Source organism: Felis catus, chromosome A3, assembly GCF_018350175.1.
Source record: "Felis catus isolate Fca126 chromosome A3, F.catus_Fca126_mat1.0, whole genome shotgun sequence".
Lineage (NCBI taxonomy): Eukaryota > Metazoa > Chordata > Mammalia > Carnivora > Felidae > Felis > Felis catus.
In genome coordinates, this window is record NC_058370.1 from 134,076,542 (window position 1) to 134,102,965 (window position 26,424).

Sequence of the window (26,424 nt, forward strand, 5' to 3'; positions counted from 1 at the left end):
CCAGGAGTCAAATGCCTAGCTGACTGAGCCACTAGGTGTCTCAGGTGTCTGCCAATCACCCAGGCGCCCCCCCAGTCACCCCCCCAATCACCCAGGCGCCCCCCCAGTCACCCAGGCGCCCCCCCCAGTCACACAGGCGCCCCCCCCCCCAGTCACACAGGCACCCCCCAATCACCCAGGCACTCCCAATCACCCAGGCACTCCCCAATCACCCAGGTGCCCCCCCAGTCACCCAGGCGCCCCCCCCATCACCCAGGCGCATCCCCCCAATCACCTGCCTGACCCATCCCCCATCCCCTCCACTCCTGTAACTATCAGATTGTTGTCTATAGTTAAGAGTCTGTTTCCTGATTTAACTCTCTTTTTTTTTGGGTGGGGGGGATATAGTATTAAATAAAAGAATAGACATGCTTCTTACTCTCGTGGAGTTTAGAGCCTTTAAGAGAAAGGGATAATAATCAGGTGTTAATCCCACAAATGTAAGTAATTACAAACAAGGATTAGTATAGTAAAGGAAAACTAGAGGAGTTGGTAAGGCTTCCCTGAGGGGTTGATGTTTGACCCAAGAGCTGATGTGACCTTATAAGCTGGGCCTTATAACAAAACATTTGTTTATTCTATTAGTTCTTGCTTAACCAATCTTCTAACTACAGTTGTGGAGAGAGAGTAACTTAGAAACAGCCGCGACTTTATTCTTGGTAGTTAATTGGGTGGGACAGAGGGAAAACTTTGTGTGAGGGTCCAGAGGTGGGAAAGAGCTTACAGGTTTGTTGGTGAGGAGGGAATGGCCCAGAATAGGTTTTGAGGTAGTCCTGCCACAGCCACTGTCAGTATTTTGGTTCTGATCCAAAAGAGCAACAGGAAACCACTGAGGATTTTAAGCAGAGAAATGATGTCATGTTAGCATTTTAAAAATCACGGCTATTCCCCCACCCCCCACTGATATACACATAGTAAATAGATGCTTAGATAAATATTTATCTACTTGAACTTAATTTTCGGTGTAAATCTTTTCTCGTATACCTTAAGTATGTGGTAACACCTTTAGTACCGTCACCATTAGCCCAGAGCCGCTAACCTGTTTCACACCGTGGCCCTTACAGAAGGTGCCAGTGTGTGCGTTGCCCTTACTGTGGGTGAGTCTTGCTGCTGGAGGTGAACCCATCCCCGGATCTGGCTGCCCGGGCCCTGCCACGCTGTCTCAGGGCTCAGGAAACACTGTCCCTTATTACCGTGTCTTATTCTAGGCACACAGGCTGGGCAACTGTGGTGTAATGGGCAGAAGCTTTAGTTTAATGAATTAAGATTAGAAGGGAGGTCTTAAAAAAACTGTTTATGTATATTATATATATCGCACCTAGATTGTTTTTATTTATTATTTTACTTTCCTCCCCTTTGCCCTTGACAAACATCTTAAATACGTTAAAACCACATTCTGTATCATATTCTGTCTGCTATAGTTAGAGATTTTGCTTACCATAAATATGTTAAGAGTTTCTTAAAAAATGTTTATTTTTGAGAGAGAGAGAGCGCTTGAGTGAGGGAGGGAGGGGCAGAGAAAGAGAGGGAGACACAGAATCTGAAATAGGGTCCAGGTGCTGAGCTGTCAGCACAGAGCCCGACACGGGGCTCGAACTCGGGAACAGTGAGATCATGACCCAGGCCAAAGTTGGATGCTTAACTAATTGAGCCACTCATGTGCCCCGAATGCTAAGATTTTTATATACATTGTGGTGATTACTTTTCAGAGCCTAGTATTATTCATGTTGACTTATTTGTTTTTTAAGTTTATTTATTTTGAGAGAGAAAGCACAAGTGAAGAGGGGCAGAGAGAGAGAGAGAGGAAGAGAGAAAGAGACAGAGAGATAGAGAGAGAGAGAGAGAGAGAGAGAGAGAGAGAGAGAAAGAATCCCAAGCAGGCTCCACTGTCAGTGCAGAGCCCATTGTGGGGCTCGAACTCACGAACCATGGGATCATGATCTGAGCCAAGGTCAGACGCTTAACCGACTGAGCCACCCAGGTTCCCCTCATGTTTATTTATTTTGAATGAAATTTAGCATCAAAAATAGACTACTAATGCTGTAGTAAAAAAAACCATTTTGTTTTCTCTTTGACTTTTATATTATTAGTCAACTGAAAACTTAAGATTTCAAGGGTGTTTGTAAACTTAAGAAATTCTGTAAACAATGTTTGACATACCATTGTGATAAGCAGGGTATATTCAACTGTGGCATTTCAGTTAAAGTACAGCATCTTGAAAAGCTCTCTGTGTCTTTTATATTCTCTAGTGTGGCCAGACTCCACTGATGATAGCTGCTGAACAAGGCAACTTGGAAATAGTGAAAGAATTAATTAAGAATGGAGCTAATTGCAATCTGGAAGATTTGGTATATATTAAAATAATCTACTTCTTTGTTGTTCTTGTCTTTTCCACAACTTTGCTCTTTGTTTTTGAGAAGGGATTCAAAATTAGTAGGTTACGGTTGTGCTTTCAGATCTGTCTTAACTTTGCCTCCTATCCCACCCAAGTCTGCTTTTTAAAGGGGTGATACAGGAGAGGAATTTTTATTTTCAGTGAAAGGTCTCAGCACTTCCTGTTTTTTATACCCAGATGGCACTGGCTGAATAGGGAGCACATATACCTGGGCGCTTGTAGCCTTTATTTGAAAACAAAGGACAGTAGTTCTTTATCACATAGTTTCGAAATCCATCCTGTGGGATTGCATTAGTTTAATAGCCTGTGAATGTGCTCTTAAATCTGATGACAAGCTCTTTAATTTCAACTTCTAGCAATGGTTGCTAGCCACAAGGATTAGCTGTGAAGTTTTGATAGTCATCTTTCCTTTTTCCACGAAACCTCAGAGTGTGATTAGAAGGCCAGTGACAAGACCAAGCAGCTGTGAGAGCACTTGACACACTGCGGTCATGCAGGCAGACGGATAACTTCTTGACAGAGCTTATGCTGCGGTGTTGTTTTAGACTAGTTCACAGTGGGGTCACATCATGTCAATTTGGTATGATCATTTGGTATGTGAAGTCGAGCTTATTTTTCCTCACTTTGGATTTTTGTTTTTTGGTTTTGAAATGGTAACGTTTGTGACCGTGTGTTCCAGGATAACTGGACGGCACTGATCTCGGCATCAAAGGAAGGGCACGTGCACATTGTGGAGGAACTGCTGAAATGTGGGGTCAACTTGGAGCACCGCGACATGGTATGTATGAGGGCTATGGTACATTTCATTAGCCGGAGTCTTATTAGCAGTAGTAGGTATGTCTGGGACCTTGGCTTCTCGTGCAGGAGGTGCTATTATAATAACGTTCTTAGGGTCTGGGGCTGGGCACTGAAATGACTCTCAGGAATGTGTTAAAGCCCAGGTGATACAATGAACCTCTTTTAGAGTATTCTTAGTTATTGTTATTCTTGGTTTATTTCAGAGTTTAAAATTCTGAAATATTATTAAAAACAACTCATTGACTTTCAATGTAACAATGTTTTGAAACAAATGTGAAAGAATTGTTTCCTTTAAAGAGGAACTTCAAGAGGGACAGTATAGTCTTATAAATATTTTTAGTTCAAAGTGATAATTTCCAGAATAATATTTATAAATTTATTTTAAAAATGTAATTGTGTTCGGCCATGCCATCTGTACACATTACAAGTTTAACAAGATGTGATTCTTTATTATCTGAGCTCTTACTGGATCTTGGCCTCTGCTTAAAGCATAAAGATGAAGAAAGAGATCATTTCTAGCCTATTTATCCTGCAAAATGTTAAGCCTTTTCCAAAGTTAGCTTTAGTAGTGGAAGAGAGGAAGGAATTGATCTGCCGTGGTGTCTAAAACGTGCATTACTTTGCTGACAATGTGGAGTGCAGGTGGTCTGAGTTTTTAAGAAACTGCAGCATTCTGCTGTCTTACGCTTACTATGATAATTTACATGGTGTGTTTACTTCCATAAGCTTAGTTGTATTCTCACGCTTAATGAAGTGGGTGGGATACTTATTTTTATATAAAGATACAGAACCATTTTTATCCTGCTTATTTCTGAAAAGGACTTGAAGTATATTGCTCTAAAAGTTTAGGGAGAGGGGCGCCTGGGTGGCTCAGTCGGTTGGGCGGCTGACTTCGGCTCAGGTCATGATCTCGCTGTCCGTGAGTTCGAGCCCCGCGTCGGGCGCTGTGCTGACAGCTCGGAGCCTGGAGCCTGTTTCAGATTCTGTGTCTCCCTCTCTCTGAACCTCCCCCGTTCATGCTCTGTCTCTCTCTGTCTCAAAAACAAATAAACGTTAAAAAAAAAAAATTTAAAGTTTAGGGAGAGAATTCCATGATGTCACTAACCCAGGCAGAGAATGGGTATGGCAGGCAGGAATAAAGTGTGGTCTTTTCATCTTACGGACATATAAAGTAGAAGGGAAACTCATGGAGTTTCCTAGTTCTCAATATCTTGTTAAAGGCACCAAACCTGTTTATCACATGGATTAATATTAGGTTCCCATTCTGTGCCTGGTCCGTTTATATGCGTTAGCTTCTCTATGGTGAGTTGACTTCTCAGAACAATCTCATGGGCTGGGAATTCCTTTTGTTCTCAATGGATATAGTTCAGGAAATTGAAACTGGAAGAAGTGCCCTGTGCCCAAAGAAGTCAGGCCGAGGTTTGAACCCAGGTCTGCCTTACTCCAAAGGCTTTCTCCTCTATCGCTGCTCCCCTGTTTATTAGCAGGGAGTGAGGAACTATAGAGTACGTGTTATTGAATGTGTCAAACTTAGCAAGATTGCACAAAATTATCTTAAGCTTTTTTAGTTCTCCATATTTTTTATTTCCCCTAAGTAATCACCACAACTTGTTTTAACATATCTAAAGGGTCTTTGCGTTTGGCTTTCAAATGCCAAAAGTTGGGAAAACTGAGGACTGTGTCTCCCTGAGTAGTTAGTATCGAGGGACCGAAACGTGACAGGATCGGGTGGGTGACAGTAGCTGAGCCATGAGGGAAGGCAGGGTCCTTGGGACTTGTGTAAGGAGAGGAGGGCGACCGCCAGGAGCTGCTGGGGTTCAGGAAGAACTCCGGGGTGTAACATCTGGGAATCTAGTGAGGGTTTTTCCTTGAGAGGACCTTTGTGGGCACTGAACTACAGCTACTGCTGTAGGTATTCGGTTCTGATCTTTTCATTTGCAAATTTGGGTATCGTTCTCTCAGGATTAAATGTTAATCTCCTAGATGCTTGCATAGGGTGACATTGTACAAATTAAAATGAGAGCATGATGTTCAAACAGTTCTGGGAAGGCATTTTAAAGATTGAAATATTGGTATATGTGAAACTTGACTAAATATTCAGCTCTATAATTTGAGCTAAATTGTCAGCCTTTCCTTGTCTTTTATGACCTTGACACTTTGGAAGATCACCCCTGTGGCATCTTTAGAATCTCTCTCAATTTAGATTTGTCTGATACTTCTCACGATTAGGTTGAGATTACACTTTGCTGGGGAAGGATACCATAGAGACGATGTTCCCTTCTCCGCGCATCTAGGTACATGCTAGCAGAGTTTGTCACTGGTGAAGTTGACCTTGGTCTCTTGGTTAAGGTAGCGTCTGCCAGATTTCTTCATTGTAAGGTTACTATTTTCCCCTTTGTAATTGCTAAATATGTTGGAGAAGATACTGCTTTTGATTAAACTTTCACTCATTTGTTTTAACATCTATCAGTATATCTTGCATGCAGCAGTTATTAATGGGTGTCATAATGGTGGTTTTCCTACTCCCCTCATTCCCTGTACGTTGATCAATTGGAATTCTTCCGTAAGGAAGAGTTGTTTCTCTCCCCTGCACACCCCGCCCCCCACCCCCCACGTATCTGTATGTAGTTACATATCTATGGATATATATGGTCTGATGAATATTTATTTATTTTTAAGTGTTTATTTATTTTGAAAGAGAGAGTGCAAGCTGGGGAGGAGACGAGAGAGAGAATCCCAAGGGGGCTCGAACCCACAGACTGAGATCGTGAGCTGAGCTGAAATCAAGAGCTGGACGCGCCTAACCGACTGAGCAACCCAGGCGCCCCTGATGAATATTTATTTTGTTCTCCGGTTTATAATTCGGTTCTGTACCTGTTTTCCTGGTCAGGTTGTTCCAACTTTGGCCATGGAAGCTTCTATACCCTTTTAACATGTGCTGTCCTTATTTTCCGGCATCACAAGATGCTTCAGGCTCAGGTTCATCTTGTATTTTTCCTGGCTTATTTTCCTGATTATTAGCCCTGGAATCAATCAGTTTTCCATGGAAGCCTGTTTTCTTTTATTGGAAAATGGTATTGAGAAACCAATATCTTGGTGTTAGGTATGCTTGTTATTACTGGGGTGTCACTGCTTATAGTCCTTCTCAATGGATAGACATAGAAGATAGATGTCTTTATGCTAATTCTTGCATATACATGCATCTATTTCTATATCTATTTGGGTGTGGGGGGAGGGGATGTATCTTTTTTTAAAGAGACCAGGTTAATACTGCCAACCAAATTCATTGTAGACTTTTCCCTTTCCTTAATTTGTAACCCTTCTCTGATAATGAGAAATCTGGCCCTATTATCTGCACAATGTATTCACTTATTTGTTCAACTCTAGGATACAAATTAAAGTAGCTACAGAATTTCTAATCGATACTCTGAGAGAAACAGGTTTGCCTACTTAGTACAGTGTCTGTGCATAGTTCTTTCTGTTTTTAACATTACAGTATTCAGTCAAAACATTGCTTTCCAAAGTTACCTACGGTTAGCTTCTAAGTAGTTATGTGATTATGTGATTCATTTGTAATACAGTTAGATTCATTTGGCCCAGTCTGTATTCTATTTTTTCTCTCCACGTTCTGGTTGATTTTTGAAAAATTTGCATACAGTACAATTCCCTCTTGTGCTGTACAGTTCTACAGGTCTGGACAAGTGCATCATGTGTATGTCTACCGCCACATTTTAAACAGAGCCGTTTCACCGCTAACAGTACCCCCATGCTGCCCCTTTATAATTCCCCTCCACCCCCTCCTCAGCCCCTGGCCACTGCTGATCTGTTTTCCCTTTCTACAATTGTGCCTTTTTTAGATTAGGGCAAGTATTTTTTTTAATCTCCTTTTTAGTGATGATGAAAGAGAATCAGAGAAGGATTAAGTGATTTATATTCTCAAAACCAAATGTGGATTTAAATGCCAGTTCAAAGACAAAACGTTCATTTCTTAGTATAATTTGATTACATTGGTCTCTTTTACTGAATTGTGTTCTAGCTGAAGAGAAAATTGCTTAAAATAAAAAACAGTAGAAAAGAAAATTGCTCCTGTAGTTTAGAAAATAGAAAGTTATCATGCTGGTAATTCATACTTGATGACTTCGCCCCTGGATATCATGATCTACAGATCATTACCTTAGCATCCTGTCTTTTTTAGGAAGAGGTGCCGTAATGATCTGGGATTTATAGGTTGTGTTTACTGTTAAGTTTTTATTTATTTATTCTGAAAGAGAGAGAGAGAGTGTGTGTGTGCATGCACACGAGCAGAGGAGGAGCAGAGAGAGAGAGGGAGAGAGAGAATTCCAAGCAGGCTCCACACTGTCAGCATAGGGTCTGATGTGGGGCTCGATTCCATGAACCATGAGATCATGACCTGAGCTGAAATCAAGAGTCAGACACTCAACTGACTGAGCCACCCAGGCGCCCCTATAGTATGTGTTTAAATGCAGGAGCCAAATATGATTGCTGGAATTCCTCTCTAGAAAAACTCTAGGCTCCTACAAGGAGAATATATAGGGACATATAAAGTGTTCTGAAGAAAAATTTTTAAGGAGCCAAAACAAAACTTGGAAATGTGAAAGAATTCAACATGAATATTCTCTATTTCAGTTTCCATGATAGAGTCAAAAATTGGAGTAATAATTTCTGGAATTAATAGATTTGACTTATTTCTGATACTATTGTATATTTCTCTGGGGAGCTTGGGAGTTTCAAACTACATAGTAGTGCCTTCGTAAAACAATGGTTTTAGAGAAAAATATTCAAAGGAGGCACTTCATTAATGCCATTTTTGTGCTTGGAAGTGATCACGAAAGTTTTCTCTCCACCCGCTTCCCCCCTTTTTTTCCTTAGGGAGGATGGACCGCTCTCATGTGGGCATGTTACAAAGGCCGCACCGAAGTGGTCGACTTGCTGCTTTCTCATGGCGCCAATCCGAGCGTCACTGGTTTGGTGAGCATTGGCAAAAACGTCACTGTGACACAAGTGGGAAGTTCTCTTAGGGAACACTTAAGACTGATTACGTTTTAGACTTCATATTCGATGGAAATGATCTAGCTCTTACTAAAGATAATAATGCAGGATGTGATTTCAAAGCACAATGAGAATTTATTTCTCAAGCTAAGCTTGTCTCTCAGTTCTTATCAACAAAAAGGCAACTCTTAGAGCTTAAATGTTAATTTAGGATTTCAAAATCCTTAAGTCATATTACCTGTTTTCTGTGGCTATGCATTCTTAATCTAAACTTATTTAAAGGAAAGGGGTGTTTATATGTGTGTGTGTGTGTGTGTGTGTGTGTGTGTGTGTGTGTGTGTGTATAAATCTATCTATCTCCATACCATTTTTCTATACATTTCTTTAAATGGTAATACATGCATCACTACTCCACTTGAGACTGGGTCTCAGACTGCAGATTGAGAAATTGTCTATATTTTGTACTATATACATGTATGTCACATCATGTACTCTTTAACTATCTTGTGATTTTGTCAATTATACCTGAATAAAACTGAAAAAAAGAGAAACTTATTCAAGTTAATGGAAGGATTATATAAGAATAGTTTCACATCTCTCTTACTAGTCTTGCCTGTTGGCTAGAAATCACATTAAATGTATTCATCTGTAAAAATAAATATGTTCATAATATGTATGTATTTAAGGTTGAGTGCATTTTATTTGATGATTATGTTTTATGACTTTTTTTTAAGTAGAGAATGATCTGTAACTTGATTTTTTTAAGTTATTACTTTGTATCACTCCCTTTGTTATTTACTTTTCTTAGCAAACGTGTGTTGTAAATATCCACCTAAAAGATTTTTCTTTCCCCCCTCCCTTGCCCGCTCCCTCCTCATCTTTTTTCCTGTCTACTTACATCCCCACCTACCTGTCTCCCAGCAGTACAGTGTTTACCCCATTATTTGGGCAGCAGGGAGAGGCCATGCGGATATAGTGCATCTTTTACTGCAAAATGGCGCTAAAGTCAACTGCTCGGATAAGGTAGGTCAGCAAGACCTTTCCAGGTTCCGGTCCGCGTTATGTCCACGCAGCATGTCTGAGTATAGGTTTCTTTATATGATCGCATGAGATTGCGCTGATGAATCTTCTCATTGTGTTTATGAATGTGTTTTATATAGTCAGGTATGTCACAGGCAGATCCCTTGTAACTACTACCTTCTGAGTGTCCCTCCGTTGATTTTTTCAATGTTTATTTATTTTTTTGGGACAGAGAGAGACAGAGCATGAATGGGGGAGGGGCAGAGAGAGAGGGAGACACAGAATTGGAAACAGGCTCCAGGCTCTGAGCCGTCAGCCCAGAGCCCGACGCGGGGCTCGAACTCACGGACCGCGAGATCGTGACCTGGCTGAAGTCGGACGCTTAACCGACTGCGCCACCCAGGCGCCCCTCCGTTGATTTTTTTACATCACATTCATCATTCTCTGGAAAACAGATAGGGATGATTCCCTGTTTTCATTATTTGAAATTTTCTATTGTGACTTCAGTTCTGTCTGCTTTCTGTATTGTTGCCAGAGTGGTTTTTCTAAAAGTCAGGTTTAGTTTTCTCTCTCTCTCTCTCTCATGCTTAAAATGCTGAAGACACCGATCCCTGGTGTGATGTGGGAAGATAGGCCTTGTCCTCTCTCTGCCTTCTGAGCCCTGTAGCTGCCTTGCCTGCACGAGGCCAAAGGATGTGGGTGCCTCAGTTCGTGTGTTCTTGGTCCTTCCATGCCTTTGCATGTGCCCTTTGAGCGTGGGGAGCCCTCTCCTCCTGTGCTTTACTTTCTGTTCATCCTTCACATCTGCTCATTTGCCATCCACTTCAGAAAGCTTCCCAGAATTTTGTTCTGTTCATTTTTTAAATCCTTAATCGTCATCGCAAACATTTAACAAGTATTTATTTATTTATTTTTTTCAACGTTTATTTATTTTTGGGACAGAGAGAGACAGAGCATGAACGGGGGAGGGGCAGAGAGAGAGGGAGACACAGAATCGGAAACAGGCTCCAGGCTCCGAGCCATCAGCCCAGAGCCTGACGCGGGGCTTGAACTCACGGACCGCGAGATCGTGACCTGGCTGAAGTCGGACGCTTAACCGACTGCGCCACCCAGGCGCCCCAACAAGTATTTAATTAGAACTTGATACATTGTGGCTAACCGTATTCTTTTCAAATTAATAGCAGTTCAGTGAAATACAGGAAAATAGTATTAATCAGACATTTTTGATAATTGGAATACATTTTGAGCATAAATTTAAGTCAGATAGTATTGCTTAACCTGAGGGGAATGTCAAAAATTGTCCTTTTCTTAATCTGGATGGTACTTGTTTGGGTGCACACGTATGTAAAAAAAAATCGTCAAGTAGTACAATTTAAGATTGATGGATTTTATACACTTTATGCAGGTTGTGCTCATTTTTTAAAAAGTATTATCTAAAATTATAGCTTAACAGGGACCGTAAAGAGACTATGGCAAATACTTACAATATGGCACTTAAAAATCTTGTATTTGGGGTGTGTCTGGGTGGCTCATTCGGTTAAGCATCCAACTTCGTCTTGGGGCATGATCTCATGGTTTGTGGGTTCGAGCCCTGTGTTGGGCTCTGTACTGACAGCTCAGAGCCTGGAGTCTGCTTTGGATTCTGTGCCTCTCCTCTCTCTGCCCCTTACCCCGCTTGTGTGCTTATTTAGTTTTGAGAGACAGATCATGAGGTGGGGGGAGGGACAGAGAGAGAGAGGGAGACAGAATCGGAAGCAGGCTCCAGGCTCTGAGCTGTCGGCACGGAGCCTGACATGGGGCTCAAACCCACAAACTGCGAGATCATGACCTGAGCCGAAGTTGGACACTCAACCCATCGAGCCACCCAGGCGCCCCTATTGATGTTTTCTGATTGACACTTTAATGTGATGGTGAAAGCTTTAATTTCTCCTTCTGACCTATTGAAAAATGCTTTATGGGACCTGGCATTCCAAGCCCCTCCAAAATTAGGTATTATGCTACCTAGTCTGTCAGTCTAACATTTTGAGAAAATGTTTAGTGCCTACTGTGTGCAGTGCCCTATATATGTACTAAACACAGAAAATATAAAAACAAAGTTCCTCAGTCATATTTGCTACATTTCAAGTGCTCAATAGCCGTATGAGACTAGTGGCTACTGTATTGGCCAGTGCAGAATTATAGAGCATTTCCATCAGCACAGAAAGTTTTGGACAGAGCTGTTATAGAAAGCAGGCGTTTATTACATGTTTATTTTAATCTCTGGTCTCATGTAGTTAAAGATCACTGTGGATATTCATGTGTCTCTTGATTGGCAGGCTCCCCAAAGATACAGCATTGTTTTTATGCATAATATATATTCTCTGATGTCTTTTGAATCATGTTCCAGCAGAAGGTGCTTTTAATACGTGCAGTTTCTAGGCTAGAGTTTATTTTATCAAGTCCAGAGGCTGATTTGGGATTGGTGGCTTAGAGCACGGACTGAAGCCAAGCTTGTTTGGGTCCTGCGTCTTACTGTACCTCTTAGTAGCTTTGTGACTTTAAGCCAAAACTTCTCTGGGCCTCAGAAGTACTTAGAATCGTTTGTCATTTGGTTGTTACTATTTTTGCCCGTAGTCATACTGTTGAACTTTAAATTGTATTTCACAAGATACAGGAAGCACTGAAAGCTTGTTGAAAATTGGAGGCTGTATGACATTATGGTGGAAAAATTGCCACTAATTACGAAAGTTAAAGTTGGGTAAAAGAAATTTCATACAGTGGTTAATCATCTCTTCAGGAGAGAGAAAGTGGGAAAAATAAGATTTATCTAGGATTAAAATTATAATTTCTATAAACAGTAATTTAAGAATACTCAAAGTATGTTTTGTATCAAAATTCATGTTGAGAATTTGTCTCTTTTACTACAGATCTGATAATAATTTTAAATTTATTATTATTATTATTTTAGTATGGAACTACTCCTCTGGTTTGGGCTGCACGGAAGGGTCATTTAGAATGTGTAAAACATTTATTGGCCATGGGAGCTGATGTTGATCAAGAAGGAGCTGTAAGTATCTTTTCTGTTTAGTCCCTCATGTGTGTTTTTAGTTTGAAGGGAGAGAATATTTTTTCTAAGTATATGCCTAGAAACTTTTCCCTACACTTCTTAAATAATAGGTAGACAAACAAGCATTTTTTTCTATTATCCTGACAAATATATTGTAGATATGATATGTTATAAATATATGCCCTTAAGGAACCATTGCTAATGCATGTAAATTTTGGGAGGCTAAGACTCTAAAGAACATCTTTCAGTAATCTTACTCTTGATTGAATTTATATTGAAATACTCTTTAAGTCAAACAGTTTGAAATACTATTAATTGTGGAAAAAAGTTATGTTCTGTTAAAATACCTTTTCCTTAAAAATTTACAATAATATTGTAAGTTTTTGGATAATTTTGAGCTGTGGCTTGTTTTCCTTCTTCAGTAGATTTAAAAATGTCAGAAATTGGTGGTCAAAACCTAGAACGCCTAAAAGCTGGTTCAATACATTATTCCAACTAGCAGGTATTAATTCCTTATTGAGCACCTGCTGTGCATGCAGCCCTGTGCCAAATGTGCTGGAGATACTGGAGAGGCCTGACAAATTTCTTTTCCCTTGAAATTTTGAGAATATAGTTAAAAGGAAATTATATTTATGCGTAAGAAATGATTAATACAGACTATTATTTGCAAAATGAAGTATTATGTGAGATGGATCATGGAGTATTCTGAGGAGACATACCACCAAATCTCTGGCTGCAGTGTAACAAAAGTGAACTCTGTATCACACTTGGCTTCTTGACATGATATCAGCCGTTCCTCCTATATTCCATATTGGCAGATGCTACTACTTGCTGATCTTTTTAGTGCCGTGTCAAGAAAGAGTGTGATTCTTACGTGAAATTCATACCTTTCACTCTCCTTTTTTCTGCACAGTTTATCAAGTGGAAGAGTGGCTATTTCTATGATTTTTGACTTAAAGAATTTTAAAAGGCTATTCTATTTTAATATGTGAAAGAACTATGACTTAGTTTTAGGGGCTGGTCTAATAACTGAAATATTTCTATAAGGAAATTACATGACGTCTCAATATAGATCAATTTCTCAAGAAACAATTTTAATACTTTTGGTAACGGGTCAGTTTCTTCTATCAGGTGATTTATTGTTATAAACTATACGTGCAGCTTTTAAAAGAACCACTAAAAATAAGACCATTTTTGAAAAATGTGGTTTCTAGGTCACTGTGAAAGGAGAATGTATTACACTTTATTGAAATATCCTGTAGCTATCAGTTCATTGTTTTCAATGAATTTCACTTCAGTTTTTCGTATAGGTTTTATTATAAACAATTCTTTGAAGCCCAATTAACCTTATTTTGGATTATTTAATTTAGAATGTGCTTAATTTCGAATCATCCCATCTCATCTCATTATATAGTGAGAGGGTCTGTTCATTGTCAGCAAATCCAATGTCAGATTATCATTTGAAGAATTGAATGTCGTAACAGTCCTCTTGACTCAAGAGAATTAATGTATCTTCAAAAACAGAAAATATGCTTCCTGACCAATTTTGGTATGTGATTGGTTATTTATATTGGCATTTTATTATCAGAAATAACTGTTAATGATAGACTATCTTTTTGAAAATACCAGTTTTATGATTATTGCATAAGTCATGTTTTCTAGAATGTACTGATTTCTTGGGCTTGTTTTTATTTTGTTTTAGAATTCAATGACTGCACTGATTGTGGCAGTAAAAGGAGGCTACACTCAGTCAGTGAAGGAAATTTTGAAAAGAAATCCAAATGTAAATTTAACAGATAAGGATGGAAATACAGCTTTGATGATTGCATCAAAGGAGGGTCATACGGAGATTGTACAGGATCTGCTCGATGCTGGAACATACGTGAACATACCTGATAGGGTAGGTTACCTATTTCAGATTGGTCGTCTAGTGGTAACAGGATGGAAGATTACCTTAGCTTCTCACACCTTCCAGGATTCTTCATGTATGTCATGCATTTGTTTTAAGATATATTTTATTTCTGCCTTTAGAACTGAGAAGTTAACAACTATTCAATCTTTGTGGAAGGTGTTCTTTTTGATCTTTGTCAAATAATGTTTCTGAAAATATCACATGTACGGTAACTGTCCTTGATGTATATTACTGTCGTGTTGTTCGTGGCTGGTGTTACTCACTTCCCCAAGTGTTCAGGTACCACCTTCACACTTAAAATTTTCAAAATTGTACTCTTGCTCTACCCTCTTCTCAGAACTCTACACTTGTATATCCAACTCTGCTTGAACTCTGCTTGAATGTCTGCTGGGCTTTTAAGACTTAGGGCAAAGCAGATGACTTGTTTGTTTGGTTCATCCCAAGCCTGCTTTTCCTCCTGCCTCCAGCTCAGGAAATGGTGTCCCCATTCCCCCCCCCCCCCCCCGCCCCGCTGTTAAAGCCCCAAGTTCTCCACAGTAGCCTTGGCTTCTCTTCCTCACCTGCCACATCTGATTCTTCAGTGAGTCCCCTTGGTTCTACCTGCAGAGTGCATCCTGTACGTGTCTGCTTCCTTTCATTTCCCCTAGTACCTCCCGAGTCTCAGCCACCGTCTTCCCTTGTTACAGCAACAGCACCTTAACCGGGTTCTCTTTTGTCTCTAATGTATTCTCCGTGCTGTGCTCAGAGTGACCTCTAAAGCAACAAATCTCATGTGTACTCCTTTATTTAAAGCCATCCACGGCTTCTCTTGCACTTAGGATAAATGTTTCTTCTTTGGTTTGTGAACACCATAAGACATTGTCCTTGCCTGACTCTCTGTCCTCGTTTCGCAACACTTTAACCCTGTTTTAATAGGTTGCAGGCATATTAATGTTCTTCCCTTTCTTGAACACGCGATCTTGTTGTTGCTCTGGGACCTCTGCACCAGCTATGCTCTGTTGGGAATGCTGATCATCATGATCACTGTGTAGCTGTCTCCTCCTTGTCATTCCGACCTCAGCTTAACTATGAGTTCCTGAGAAAGATCTTCTCCAGTGACCCAATCCAAAGTAGCTGTCCAGTCACTTTCTATCATATCACTGTTATTTTAATTTATTTGCATGGCATTTGTCTGATTGTTTGTTTGTTTGTGTGTGTTGTCTGTTGTCTGTTTGTCTCCTGTAGCCTGTCAGTTCTTCTAGAGCTGGGACCTTGTTTGTCTTGTTTCCCAGTACCTAGAGCAGTACATGGCACACAGTAAGCAATGAAATATTTACATTTTATTAATTTACTAGTCTGGAACCGTATTAATGCTAACATTCTCACCTAAAGTTGGTTTGCCTTGGGTTTGTTTCTGCTTTTAATGTTGTAAAGATACTACCACACAGGGCGCTAAAGTCGGTAATCCTCAAGGACCTGCATCTTGATTTATAGCCCATTGAGGCCCACTAAGGATTGAGATGAGCCACAGCCCATAGACTCACCCAACTCGAATCCCTGCAACTGATACGTAATTTAGAGTAAAAAAAAAAAAAAAAAAAAAAAAAAATTCTGCCCATTGCCAAAATAGCCATTTTACATTTGAAGTAGTAGAAGGGTATAATTAATACTGATCGTTGCTTGCTGAATATAATTTCAGGGCAAAGAGATGTCTTTATGAGGTAATGAACTTCATCTAAGCCTCATCATGGGGAATGAGTCAGTCTTAGGCACTGTTAGCCTGTAATGCCAAATTGCCTAGAATGTAGATACTGGGCTGGGAACCGGCCTCTCCCTTAATTAAATGTGGTCGGTTGTAGACCCACTGATGGCCCTCGCCCTACGAATCCGTTTTTTACAACCCATGACTTTTGTCACATAGAATTACTCCAACAATTTTGTATTATGTCATTTCTAAGTGTTCATTCGGTTCGTTGACAGCTATGGTGTCATTTTATTTAATTTACACTTAGAATGGGAGGTCTTCTTTAAAGAGAATGGCTTATCGTTCTGGGTGACTTGTCTTTCTCAACTTTTGTCCTGGAATTTCAGAGTCCTCATTTTGAGGTATAACCTTCTCTTGCTCTCAGGGCCCTTAATGTTAGGTGTTAATATTAGTTAACTAAAATTTTTCTCTTGAGTTACTCTTTTATCCAAGAAATTTTCAGAGCAATATCTGTTAGTATGCGATGAACCTTAACTTCAAAGCAGTGTTTATTTGTTCTCGTCAGTTTGCCTTTTTTTTTGTCTTTTCAGAGTGGAGATACCGTGTTGATTGGTGCTGTCAGAGGTGGTCATGTAGAAATCGTTCGAGCACTTCTCCAGAAATATGCTGATATAGACATTAGAGGACAGGTGTGTGTGTGTGTGTGTGTGTGTGTGTTATCTCTGCTGCTACCTCTGAGCATAATTAGTTGTACATGTCGACTGATCCTAATGTCATTCTTCTAATTTTTCTATGAAGATAAACATCTAGACCCTACGATATTTAATGGATGCCTATATTAAGTTTCACTGCCATTCTTACAGAATTTCTCCATTAACGTCATATTAGATGACATTAGAGCATGTTAGAAGCTCATATTTTTCAAACACGCCTCTTTTATTAATGTGTAAATATATTCAATCCTGAAATTAGTAGTTTACGAGACAGTTGCTGGTACTTTGAATGCATGTAATTTGTTTATTCTGTTTAGTACTTTCCCTCTGTTCTGCCTTTTCCCTCCATATGTTGTTCTTCTATTCTTGCTGTTTCTCTTCTCCTTCTCTGTTCTGTTTGCCTTTCCTAGGACCACTTGATAGTGCCTGTGGACTTTGCTTGAGCCATAGCTCACAGAGCTACAAATTATAAATTACTAATGCTAGGTAAAAGCTCCCCTAAAGTTGTGAATTTAGCCAATATTTTAAGAGATTTAGGTTAAAAAAATCTGTACTTAAGCCATTTTGTTGTTGGACAGTCTACACTTCTGCTCAGTTTTTCTTTGTATCCAAATCCATTAAAAAAATATTTATTTACTTATTTTGAGAGAGAAAGATGGAGGGAGGGAGGAAGGGAGGGAGGGAGAGAGAGAGAGAGAGAGAGAGAGAGAGAGAGAGAGAGAGAGAGAGAGAGGATCCCAAGCAGGCTCCACACCGTCAACGCAGAGCCTGACTTGGAGCTTGATCTCTCCAACCGTGAGATCATGATCTGAGCCGAAATCAAGAGTCTGACGCTTAACCAACTGAGCCACCTGGGTGCCCCCAAATCCATTAAAATTTTTTTTTTTACCACTTATTTTTGAGAGACAGAGCATGAGTGGGTGAGAGGCAGAGAGAGAGAGGGAAACACAGAATCTGAGGCAGGCTCCAGGCTCTGAGCTGTCAGCACAGAGCCCAATGTGGGGCTTGAACCCACAAACTGTGAGATCATGACCTGAGCCGAAGTCAGACCCTTAACTGAGCCACCCAAGCGCCCCTCCATTTTTAAATCAAACTAATAAATATTATGCCAAATGCTGTGAGGGACTTAACATGGAATCCTTGGCTGTTAGAAACACCATATTTTAGGGAGGTTTTACTTTGTTTTGTTTATGTTTTTGTGTTTTGCATAAACATATAAAGTGATGCCTTTTGATAGAAGATGGTACATGATTGATTGCTTAATGAAAGGTTCAAGTGTAAGAGTCTTGAGTTGGGGAAAGAGGGCATTAAGGCTTTTGAGAGCAGGTAGAATTTGAGTAAGATTTGAAAGATGGGTTGGATTTAGATAGGTAGAGAAAAGGAAGACTGGTATTTCAGGCAAGGACAGTGGAATAATAGGATGAGAAAATTCAAGAAAATGAGCAAGTGAAAGACTACTTCTTAGCTGCTGAACAGATAAGGGTTGATATTCTTTCCTGTTTGTTGGTAAGATCTCTTAATGCTTTCTGGCAGAAATGTTAAAAATGATGTTTTATGTTTACAAGTAGCAGTTTCCCAATATTGTATCTTATATGAAGTGATGATTTTTTTCTATTTTGTAGGACAACAAAACTGCTTTATATTGGGCTGTAGAGAAAGGAAATGCGACGATGGTGAGAGATATCTTACAGTGCAATCCTGACACTGAAATATGCACAAAGGTATCAAGACCCAGTGCAGAATGTCAGTGCTGCTGATTTTTTTCAGTCATTGGTGTTTGATGTTAGAATTATGCTGATTTTACTGGCAATAGTCTGTATCAAATTAGGCAGTAATTTTGTATCCTTTCGGAAGTTGTGTATTCACAGGAAAATACAGTGTGTAATTCGTTACTTTTTAATTAAACACTTTCAGAAAATACAATATCAGCTATTCACAAATTGTAGACAGGTCATTTCCTCAATCCTTTTATGCTCTTGTTTGGAATGCAGATCATATTTCCTTTTAAAAGACCAAGGTGGGTGGTTCTTGGTTCCCCAAACCAGTTGCTTTAGTCTATTTTACTTAAATCATGTGAAAAATATAAAACTTGATAAGACTTTAGCGACTGTATTTGGCTTTATGTGTAATAGTTTTCCATGGGGAAATATATCTGGAATTCTGGATCGAGGTGGCAGGCCTTCCTAGTGAATAAACACACTTTGGAGTTACTACCCTTATACTTCTATTTTATCTGCTGCGGATTGGGACCAGCCTCTTTCTGTCCTGATTTTGGTAACATCAGTGCCCTAGGACAGAAAGTTTCCTGGGTTACCTTTTGATTTATGGGTGGCTCCTAGATAATCTTTTTTTTTTGGACCTATGTGACGACCACTGTGACCTTATGTGGGTTCTGACCAAGCTTCTGTTTTCCTAATTCAACGCTGAGCTATGTATGGTCTCTTCTTATTTCCCTCAATTTGATTTTGAAAAATATCATGAACTTTTTTGAGGTTTTCCAGACGCATGCTGTTTGTGTCAAATTGTTATCCCTGTTACACACGGGTCCTTAGGTGCATAGAGATCTGAAGTGACGCTGGTAAAGATTTCTGGAAAATCTAGACACTGGCCGGCCTGGACACTGGCTGAGCTGTGGGTCGGTTGGGAGGATGGTGAGAACGGGACGTAGTCTCTGGCAGTGCTGCCCAGATGTCAGTGGTGGAGCCTGGGGTACGGCCACATCAGCGAGGGGCAGGGCACTGTCGCCAGAAATGGCTGACGAGTCGCTGGGCCATATTCCCATTCTCGGCTGAGTGACACCAGATGATTTCGATACAAATGATTGGTGGTGAAAGGTAGTTTTCTTACTAGTTTCTATGGCTACGTTTTTTTGAGGGCATTGGCGATATGGTCTGGTACCACAGTCAGACAGTTGAATTCTTACATGTGCATTTACGTGACTTTAAACACGTAGGAGTAATGCTGTTAATCTGGCAAAACTTCTTATCTGTGCCTGCAGGATGGTGAAACACCGCTTATAAAGGCCACCAAGATGAGAAATATCGAGGTAGTGGAGCTGTTGCTAGATAAAGGAGCTAAAGTATCGGCCGTGGATAAGGTAAGACATCTGCGCAGAGAACGCTCTTTGGAAGGCTGTCGCTAGCCTGACCTAAATAGTTGCTGGACTTAGAGGGGGGCTGGTTCCATTTTGCGGAGGGAGAGGTTACTTGCTAGGGATATCTCTTTGGGGCTTTGGTGCTGTGATCTCTTCTTGGCTATTCTGATAGCGTGCTGCAGGGTGGGCAGACCTAGTGTGCTGTTAGAGAGGCCGCTTCAGCTTTTCCTTCCGTTGCTCATGCCGGTTCTGGTGAGCCGCCGCCGACCACCATCCGAGGGGCTGGAGAAAATAGGCTTAGAGCAGGCTGGCATTTATGTCCACTAACAGGAGGTAACAGGTGCTGCTGCGTCCTCACCATAATTCTTTTAGAGAAATGTTCGTAGTTTTTTAAAGTTTATTTATTTATTTTGAGAGAGTGAGAGGCAGAGAGAGCGGGAGAGAGAGAATCCCAAGCAGGCTCCACACTGTCAGCACAGAGCCCGATGCAGGGCTCAATTCCACAAACCGTGAGATCATGACCTGAACTGAAATCAGGAGTCGGACACTTAACTGACTAAGCCATCCAGGCGCCCCCATAGTTTGTTTCCTTTTACTCTTTACTTATTTTTGAGAGAGAGAGAGAGACAGACAGACAGACAGACAGACAGAGTGCGAATGGGGAAGGAAAAGAAAGAGGGAGACAGAGAATCCAAAGCAGGCTCCAGGCTCTGAGCTGTCAGTGCCGCGCCCGATGCGGAGCTTGAACTCATGAACGGCAAGTTCATGACCTGAGCTGAAGTCGGATGCTTCACCGACTGAGCCACCCAGGTGCCCCCATCAAGTGCCCCCATAGTAAATTTAACTTGAAATTGCTTAATACTTTATATAGAATTAATCCTCAGTTTGAGTTTGTTTTCGTTTTAAATGGAGTTCTTTTCTACTTTCAACTGATTTCCTCCCATAAAACGAGTGAATTGATTTCTGTACAAAGTAAGAGATATTATAGATTTTTCCATCTAAATGTATGATATGATTTGGGCTCTCCTAATCCATAATAGACTGAAGTTTATCTTCCTATTATTCATGAGACAAACAAAAAAACAAACAAACACAGAATCAATATGTATTAGTATTTTATCTTATCAAGAAAACACCACTGTTTAAGGAAAAACATAACAAAAAATCTTCCCACCCATCATTACCACATTTATATAATGTCATATAAAAGGAAGGAAACTTTAATGTTGAAAATTAGGAATGACAGAAAGTCAAAGAAGAGAGTTTGAAATTGAATATATTTAGGTTTATAGAAAACTTCCTGTATTGGCTGTTTTTCTCATTCTGCTGTTACTTGTTTCTGGCTCTGATTCCCTAATTTACAATAAGGAACCCACTGGATTAAGTGCCCTTTAAGATTCCACATGGCCTCATTAATTCTGTAACATGCCATTTATAAATATTTGTTGCATACTCACTAATAGATTTCCTGAAGTTCTCGGTCTCGACATCCTTGTGTGTGTGCCCTGCCTCGAGTCAGCACACAGTTGTGACAGGCACACGTGATACTTGGGGCGGTTGTTCACTCATTCAGCACACACTTACTGAGGATGGGTAAGGTGGTGTTGTGCTAGAATTTGGAATACAAACCTGTAAAAGTCTTGATCCTGGCTCTTCGTAGAGGATTTCATAGAGATACACTAAGAATGAAGACTAATGCTATTTCCACCTAGCCTATCAGAGATCTCAGTTTTTCTTCTGCACATTGGCAGCGGGTGTTAATATCTTCCCTGTCTTCCCTGAATTTTCAGAAGTGACACAAATGATATTTCTACCTTCTCACAGATTTGGGGGTAAGAAATGGGGTTCAGGTGGGGAAATAAAATGATGAAATCTGATGCAGATGTGTTTGGTTTGAGGGCTGATAAGACATTCAGGACGCCATGACCAGTAGGCATTGGAAGTATAGGACTAGAATTTGGGCAAGAAATCAAGACTAGTGGTCAGAATTTGGCAGTTAGTTACCAAGAGATAAGAATTGCATGGGTGTGACTAAGGTCATCGATGGGAAGAAAGATCAAAGCTGAGGTCAAAACTTTACTTACGGAGCGTGTCACATCCTACTTAGTTTTATAGTTTGGATATTTATCTGATTTTTCCTGTTATGTTGTCAGCTGTTTAAGGTCAGGGACTATTTTGTCTTCCAACCCCCCAAGTGCCCAGCTGGTGCCTTACTTACATGGAGTGAGTTCAGAACATAGTTATTGTGCCATGTGTTTAGGATGTAGAAAGAGAATCTAGAAATGGAAGAAGGAGACCCGAAGCAGAAGATGAAAGTCAAAATCAAGACAAGGTTGTGCCATAGAAGCTACAGGAAGAATACTGCAGGTCATTTTCATTTAGTGTTTCTAGAGAGATCAGGGTTGACGAGAACTGAGAATGTCATTTGTTAACTGGATCAACGTCTTTAAGAGATGGTGTTCGTGAAGTAAAAAGTGGGAGAACACATCACGGACCTCAGGTTTTTGTTTTGTTTTGTTTGTTTGTTTTTACACGTTTTCATGAGTGTTGGATGTGAGTACAAATGTGATTAGAGATTCTAATACGGGAGGAAGGTAGGTTGATGGGCTGATGTAGGGAGGAGAGCAGGAGAGGTTGCACTGGCCGGAGAAGGGCGCACAGAGTATGGTAGGGCTCCAAGGGAGAGAACTGCAGGACAGAGTTGAGGGCTTAACATGATGGAGGCTGGTTGGCAAAGGGCATGGGAGCAGGTGAGATCACTCGTGTTAGATGGGGTATCAGTACAGGCTGTGAAGCTTTCTAGACAAATGCAGAAGAAAGTTGTGCGATAGGGTAGAAATTGGTTGAGGAAAGTGAAGGACGTTGTGGACAAATAAATGTTTGGATGAAGGCTGGCAGCGGATCGGCGAAGAGAGCCTGTTGCTTCTCTCTCAGTGGGTTGAGGGGAGGGGAGAAGAATGACTTCGTTCTCTAGGGCTGTGGGAGAAAGACTACCCAAGAAGAGCTAGGTAGGGAGCTAGAGAAAGAAATTACAGAGAAGGTAGAAATAAAAATTCAGATTTATTCACTCTCTGAAAAACAGGAAAAGTTCAGATTTTTCATTATTTTACAAAACATGAAAATTGTTACTCTGTATGTGTTACATGGAAAATACATGAAAGTTCAAGTTTCCTGCCTATTTTACAGAAAGGAGACACGCCTTTGCATATTGCTATCCGTGGGAGGAGTCGCAAACTGGCAGAACTTCTTTTAAGAAATCCCAAAGATGGAAGGTTACTGTATAGGCCCAACAAAGCAGGCGAGACTCCCTACAACATTGACTGTAGCCATCAAAAAAGTATTTTAACTCAGATATTCGGAGCCAGTAAGTATTGGGTTTTGTTCCTGACTGAGCTTTGAGAAAATGAATGTTACATGAAAGTTAAGGGGCCCATAGCAGTTTGGCATTTATCACTTCACTGGAGATTGTGAAAGTTGAGGAAGCTATTACTTTGCTGTGGAAAAATACTCCTTCCTGCCTAAAGCTCTTCTGCATCGTCCTGCAGTGTCTACATCGAGTACATCCAGAGTCAGCAGTCAACGTTTAAGACCTCTGAAAGCCTAGCCTGCTTTTCTAAAAATCTCCCTGTTCTCCTAGGCGCACTTCGTGTTTTTACCAAAACATGCCCTGTTTTCCGTGCAGCCTGACCGCTTAGACTTCCCCGTGTTTGCTCGTGTTCTGCCTGCCACAGGTCTGTCCTCTCCATTCCCAGGAACGTCCCTTACCTGTCAGTCTTCTTTCTCCAAGGCTCCTGTCATTTCTCCCCTTCTCAGTGACGTTTTAACTGATCTGCCTCACCAGGCAAAGTTTTTCCTAGTTTGAATACTTAAGCATTTTTATGTTTCCTTTTTTAATACTTATTATACCTGGCCTTTTATTTTATTAGAATTTTCTCCCTTCAGATTCCAAGTTCTTCAGGATAGGAACTATCTCTTCTTATCTTTATGTCCTCTGTAACATCTAGCATAATGCTTTGAATATTGTACTAAAATAGTTTTTGATTGAAAAGAATGTACATGCACATATAATCATTCATATGTGGTGTTTTGAAATATGGAACAATTTTCTACTAGAATTAAGAGAAACAAGCAGGAGGTAGTAGAATCCCACCACCTTGTAGTTGAGCTTCTTACTTAGATACTATTTTTACGTATGATTCTATTGTATTGAGTTCTTGTATTTTAAAATACTTTTTAAAAAAATATTTTTATTTATTTTGAGAGAGAGAGAGAGAGAGACAGAGAGACAGAACACAAACGGTGAGGGGCAGAGAGAGAGACAGAGAATCTGAAGCAGGCTCCAGTCTCTGAGCTGTCAGCACAGAGCCCAACGCGGGGCTTGAGCCCACGACCGTGAGATCATGATGTGAGTGAAGTCAGACGCTTAACTGACTAAGCCACCCAGGCGCCCCTAAAATATTGTTTTCTAATTATAATAATGCACACACATTAAATTTCTAGAATAAAGATACAAATATAGTAGAAAGTATAAATTTCCCATTGTCCCCTATCTCTTAATTCATAACTGTTTGAATGACTTAACAGGATTTTCTATACATTTATAAAAATGTTTTATGCTACATATACAGCCTTAAAAAGTAATAATTGGGTCATACCCATATTATAAAAGTTTTAAATAATTAACTATATTTAAAAGCTAATGTATATATATTAAAAGCTACAGTAAACATCTTTGTACACATATCCATTAACTTTTATTTTTAGGATTATTTTCTTAGAATAAATGCCCAGAAGTAGAATTGGCAAGTCAGTGGAGGCTCACAGTGTTGGTAGACTTTTCATATGGTTATAACAATTTCTTCTGCCTCAGGCCATATCGTGCAGTTCCCCATAACCTTGCGAATGCTAGATATCTCCAGCCTCCTTAATCTATGCTAATCAGATCAATGAGAGAAAAGAATCTCCTGTAATTTGCATTATAAAATTATTAGTGAGATTGAGATCTTTTCTTATGTTCATAGGCCATTCGTAGTTTTGCCATTTTCCTCTTTGTATCCTTTGCCTACTTTCCTCTTGAGTTTTTGATAGTTTTTAAAAATTGGTTTTAAGTGTCTTTGTATGATATAGATACTGACCCTGGGTCCATCCTATATGTTGCACCCCTCTCCCAGCTTCTTCCTTGTTTATAGTGATGGGGTTTTTATTCCTCATCTAACAGTTACGCAGTTTTGTAGTGTATTTGTCAGTCTTTTCCTGCAGTTCTGGCCTCAGTATTATATTGAGAAAGGCCTTTTCCATGCACTGATTCAAAACATTTTTACCCTATATTTTCTTTTAGCATTTTTATGGTTTCACCTTTTGCATTTAATATTTTAATATTTCAAAAACTTACTTTTATGAGGTATGAGATGTATAGAGTTTTCATTTTATTTAAAAAAAAATAGATGGCTCATGCACTGTTGGTTTGAATGCAAACTGGCGCAGCCGCTCTGGAAAACAGTGTGGAGGTTCTTCAAAAAATTAAAAATAGATCTACCCTATGACCCAGCAATAGCACTGCTAGGAATTTACCCAAGGGATACAGGAGTGCTGATGCAGAGGGGCACTTGTACCCCAATGTTTATAGCAGCACTCTCAACAATAGCCAAATTATGGAAAGAGCCTAAATGTCCATCAACTGAAGAATGGATACAGAAGATGTGGTTTATATGTACAATGGAATACCACTTGGCAATGAGAAAGAATGAAATCCTGCTATTTACAGCAACATGGATGGAACTGTAGGGTATTATGCTAAGTGAAATAAGTCAGTCAGAGAAAGACAGATCCCATATGTTTTCACTCATGTGGAACTTGAGAAACTTAACAGAAGACCATGGGGGAAGGAAGGGGGAAAAAAAGTTACAAACAGAGAGGGAGGGAGGCAAACCATAAGAGACTCTTAAATACTGAGAACAAACTGAGGGTGGATGGGGGGTGGGGGAGAGGGGAAAGTGGGTGATGGGCGTGGAGGAGGGCACTTGTTGGGATGAATGAGCGCTGGGTGTTGTATGGAAGCCAATTTGACAATAAATTATATAAAAAAGTAAAAATAAATAAAAAATAAAAAATAGATGGTTCGCCTCTCCCAGCATCAGTTGCTAATTCCTCCCTCGTCCACTGGTTTGAAATGCCACTTAGCTCTACAGTGCTCTAATTGTTATAGCTTTGTCGTGTATTTTTTATTCTCCGGAAACAACTACTCTTTCTCTGGTAGTCTTTTAATATTTTTTCTTAGCTGTACTTACGTGTTCTGACTTTTCAATTTTTCAAAAATTTCTGTGGGATTTTGATTGGAATTGTCTCAAAGTGATAAATTAATTTGGTGAGAATTGCTGTCTTGAAGTCATTGAACCTTTCTGCCTGGAGCCATACGATGTCTCTCTTTCTCGGATTACTGTATTCTTCAGTGACTTTTAATAGCTGCTTTCTATAGGTGTTGCACATATTAAATTTATTCCTATGTGCTAGTTTGTGTTTTAATCATTTTATTGATTCTAAAATGTACATTGTTCCCCATTTTAACATCTCTGAAATTGAAATGTGTCTTACAATTGATGGATGAGAGAGCATTGTGTCATAATTTGGCAACGTTTTTCTTTCTTAGTTGTACATGATAATGATGCATCTTTTTTTTTTCAATATATGAAATTTATTGTCAAATTGGTTTCCAT

At 39.9% G+C, this 26,424-nt stretch overlaps 1 protein-coding gene across 1 annotated transcript in view; it reads left to right on the forward strand.

Moving 5' to 3' along the window:
* Positions 1-26,424, forward strand: part of KIDINS220 (kinase D interacting substrate 220) — a 96,297-nt gene that overhangs the window by 11,659 nt on the left and 58,214 nt on the right. The window contains exons 3-12 of the mRNA XM_045055005.1: positions 2,289-2,387; positions 3,114-3,212; positions 8,123-8,221; positions 9,164-9,265; positions 12,210-12,308; positions 14,011-14,208; positions 16,495-16,593; positions 18,240-18,338; positions 19,616-19,714; positions 22,898-23,075. Of these exons, the coding sequence (XP_044910940.1) occupies positions 2,289-2,387; positions 3,114-3,212; positions 8,123-8,221; positions 9,164-9,265; positions 12,210-12,308; positions 14,011-14,208; positions 16,495-16,593; positions 18,240-18,338; positions 19,616-19,714; positions 22,898-23,075 (1,171 nt within the window). The remainder of the gene's footprint in view (positions 1-2,288; positions 2,388-3,113; positions 3,213-8,122; positions 8,222-9,163; positions 9,266-12,209; positions 12,309-14,010; positions 14,209-16,494; positions 16,594-18,239; positions 18,339-19,615; positions 19,715-22,897; positions 23,076-26,424) is intronic.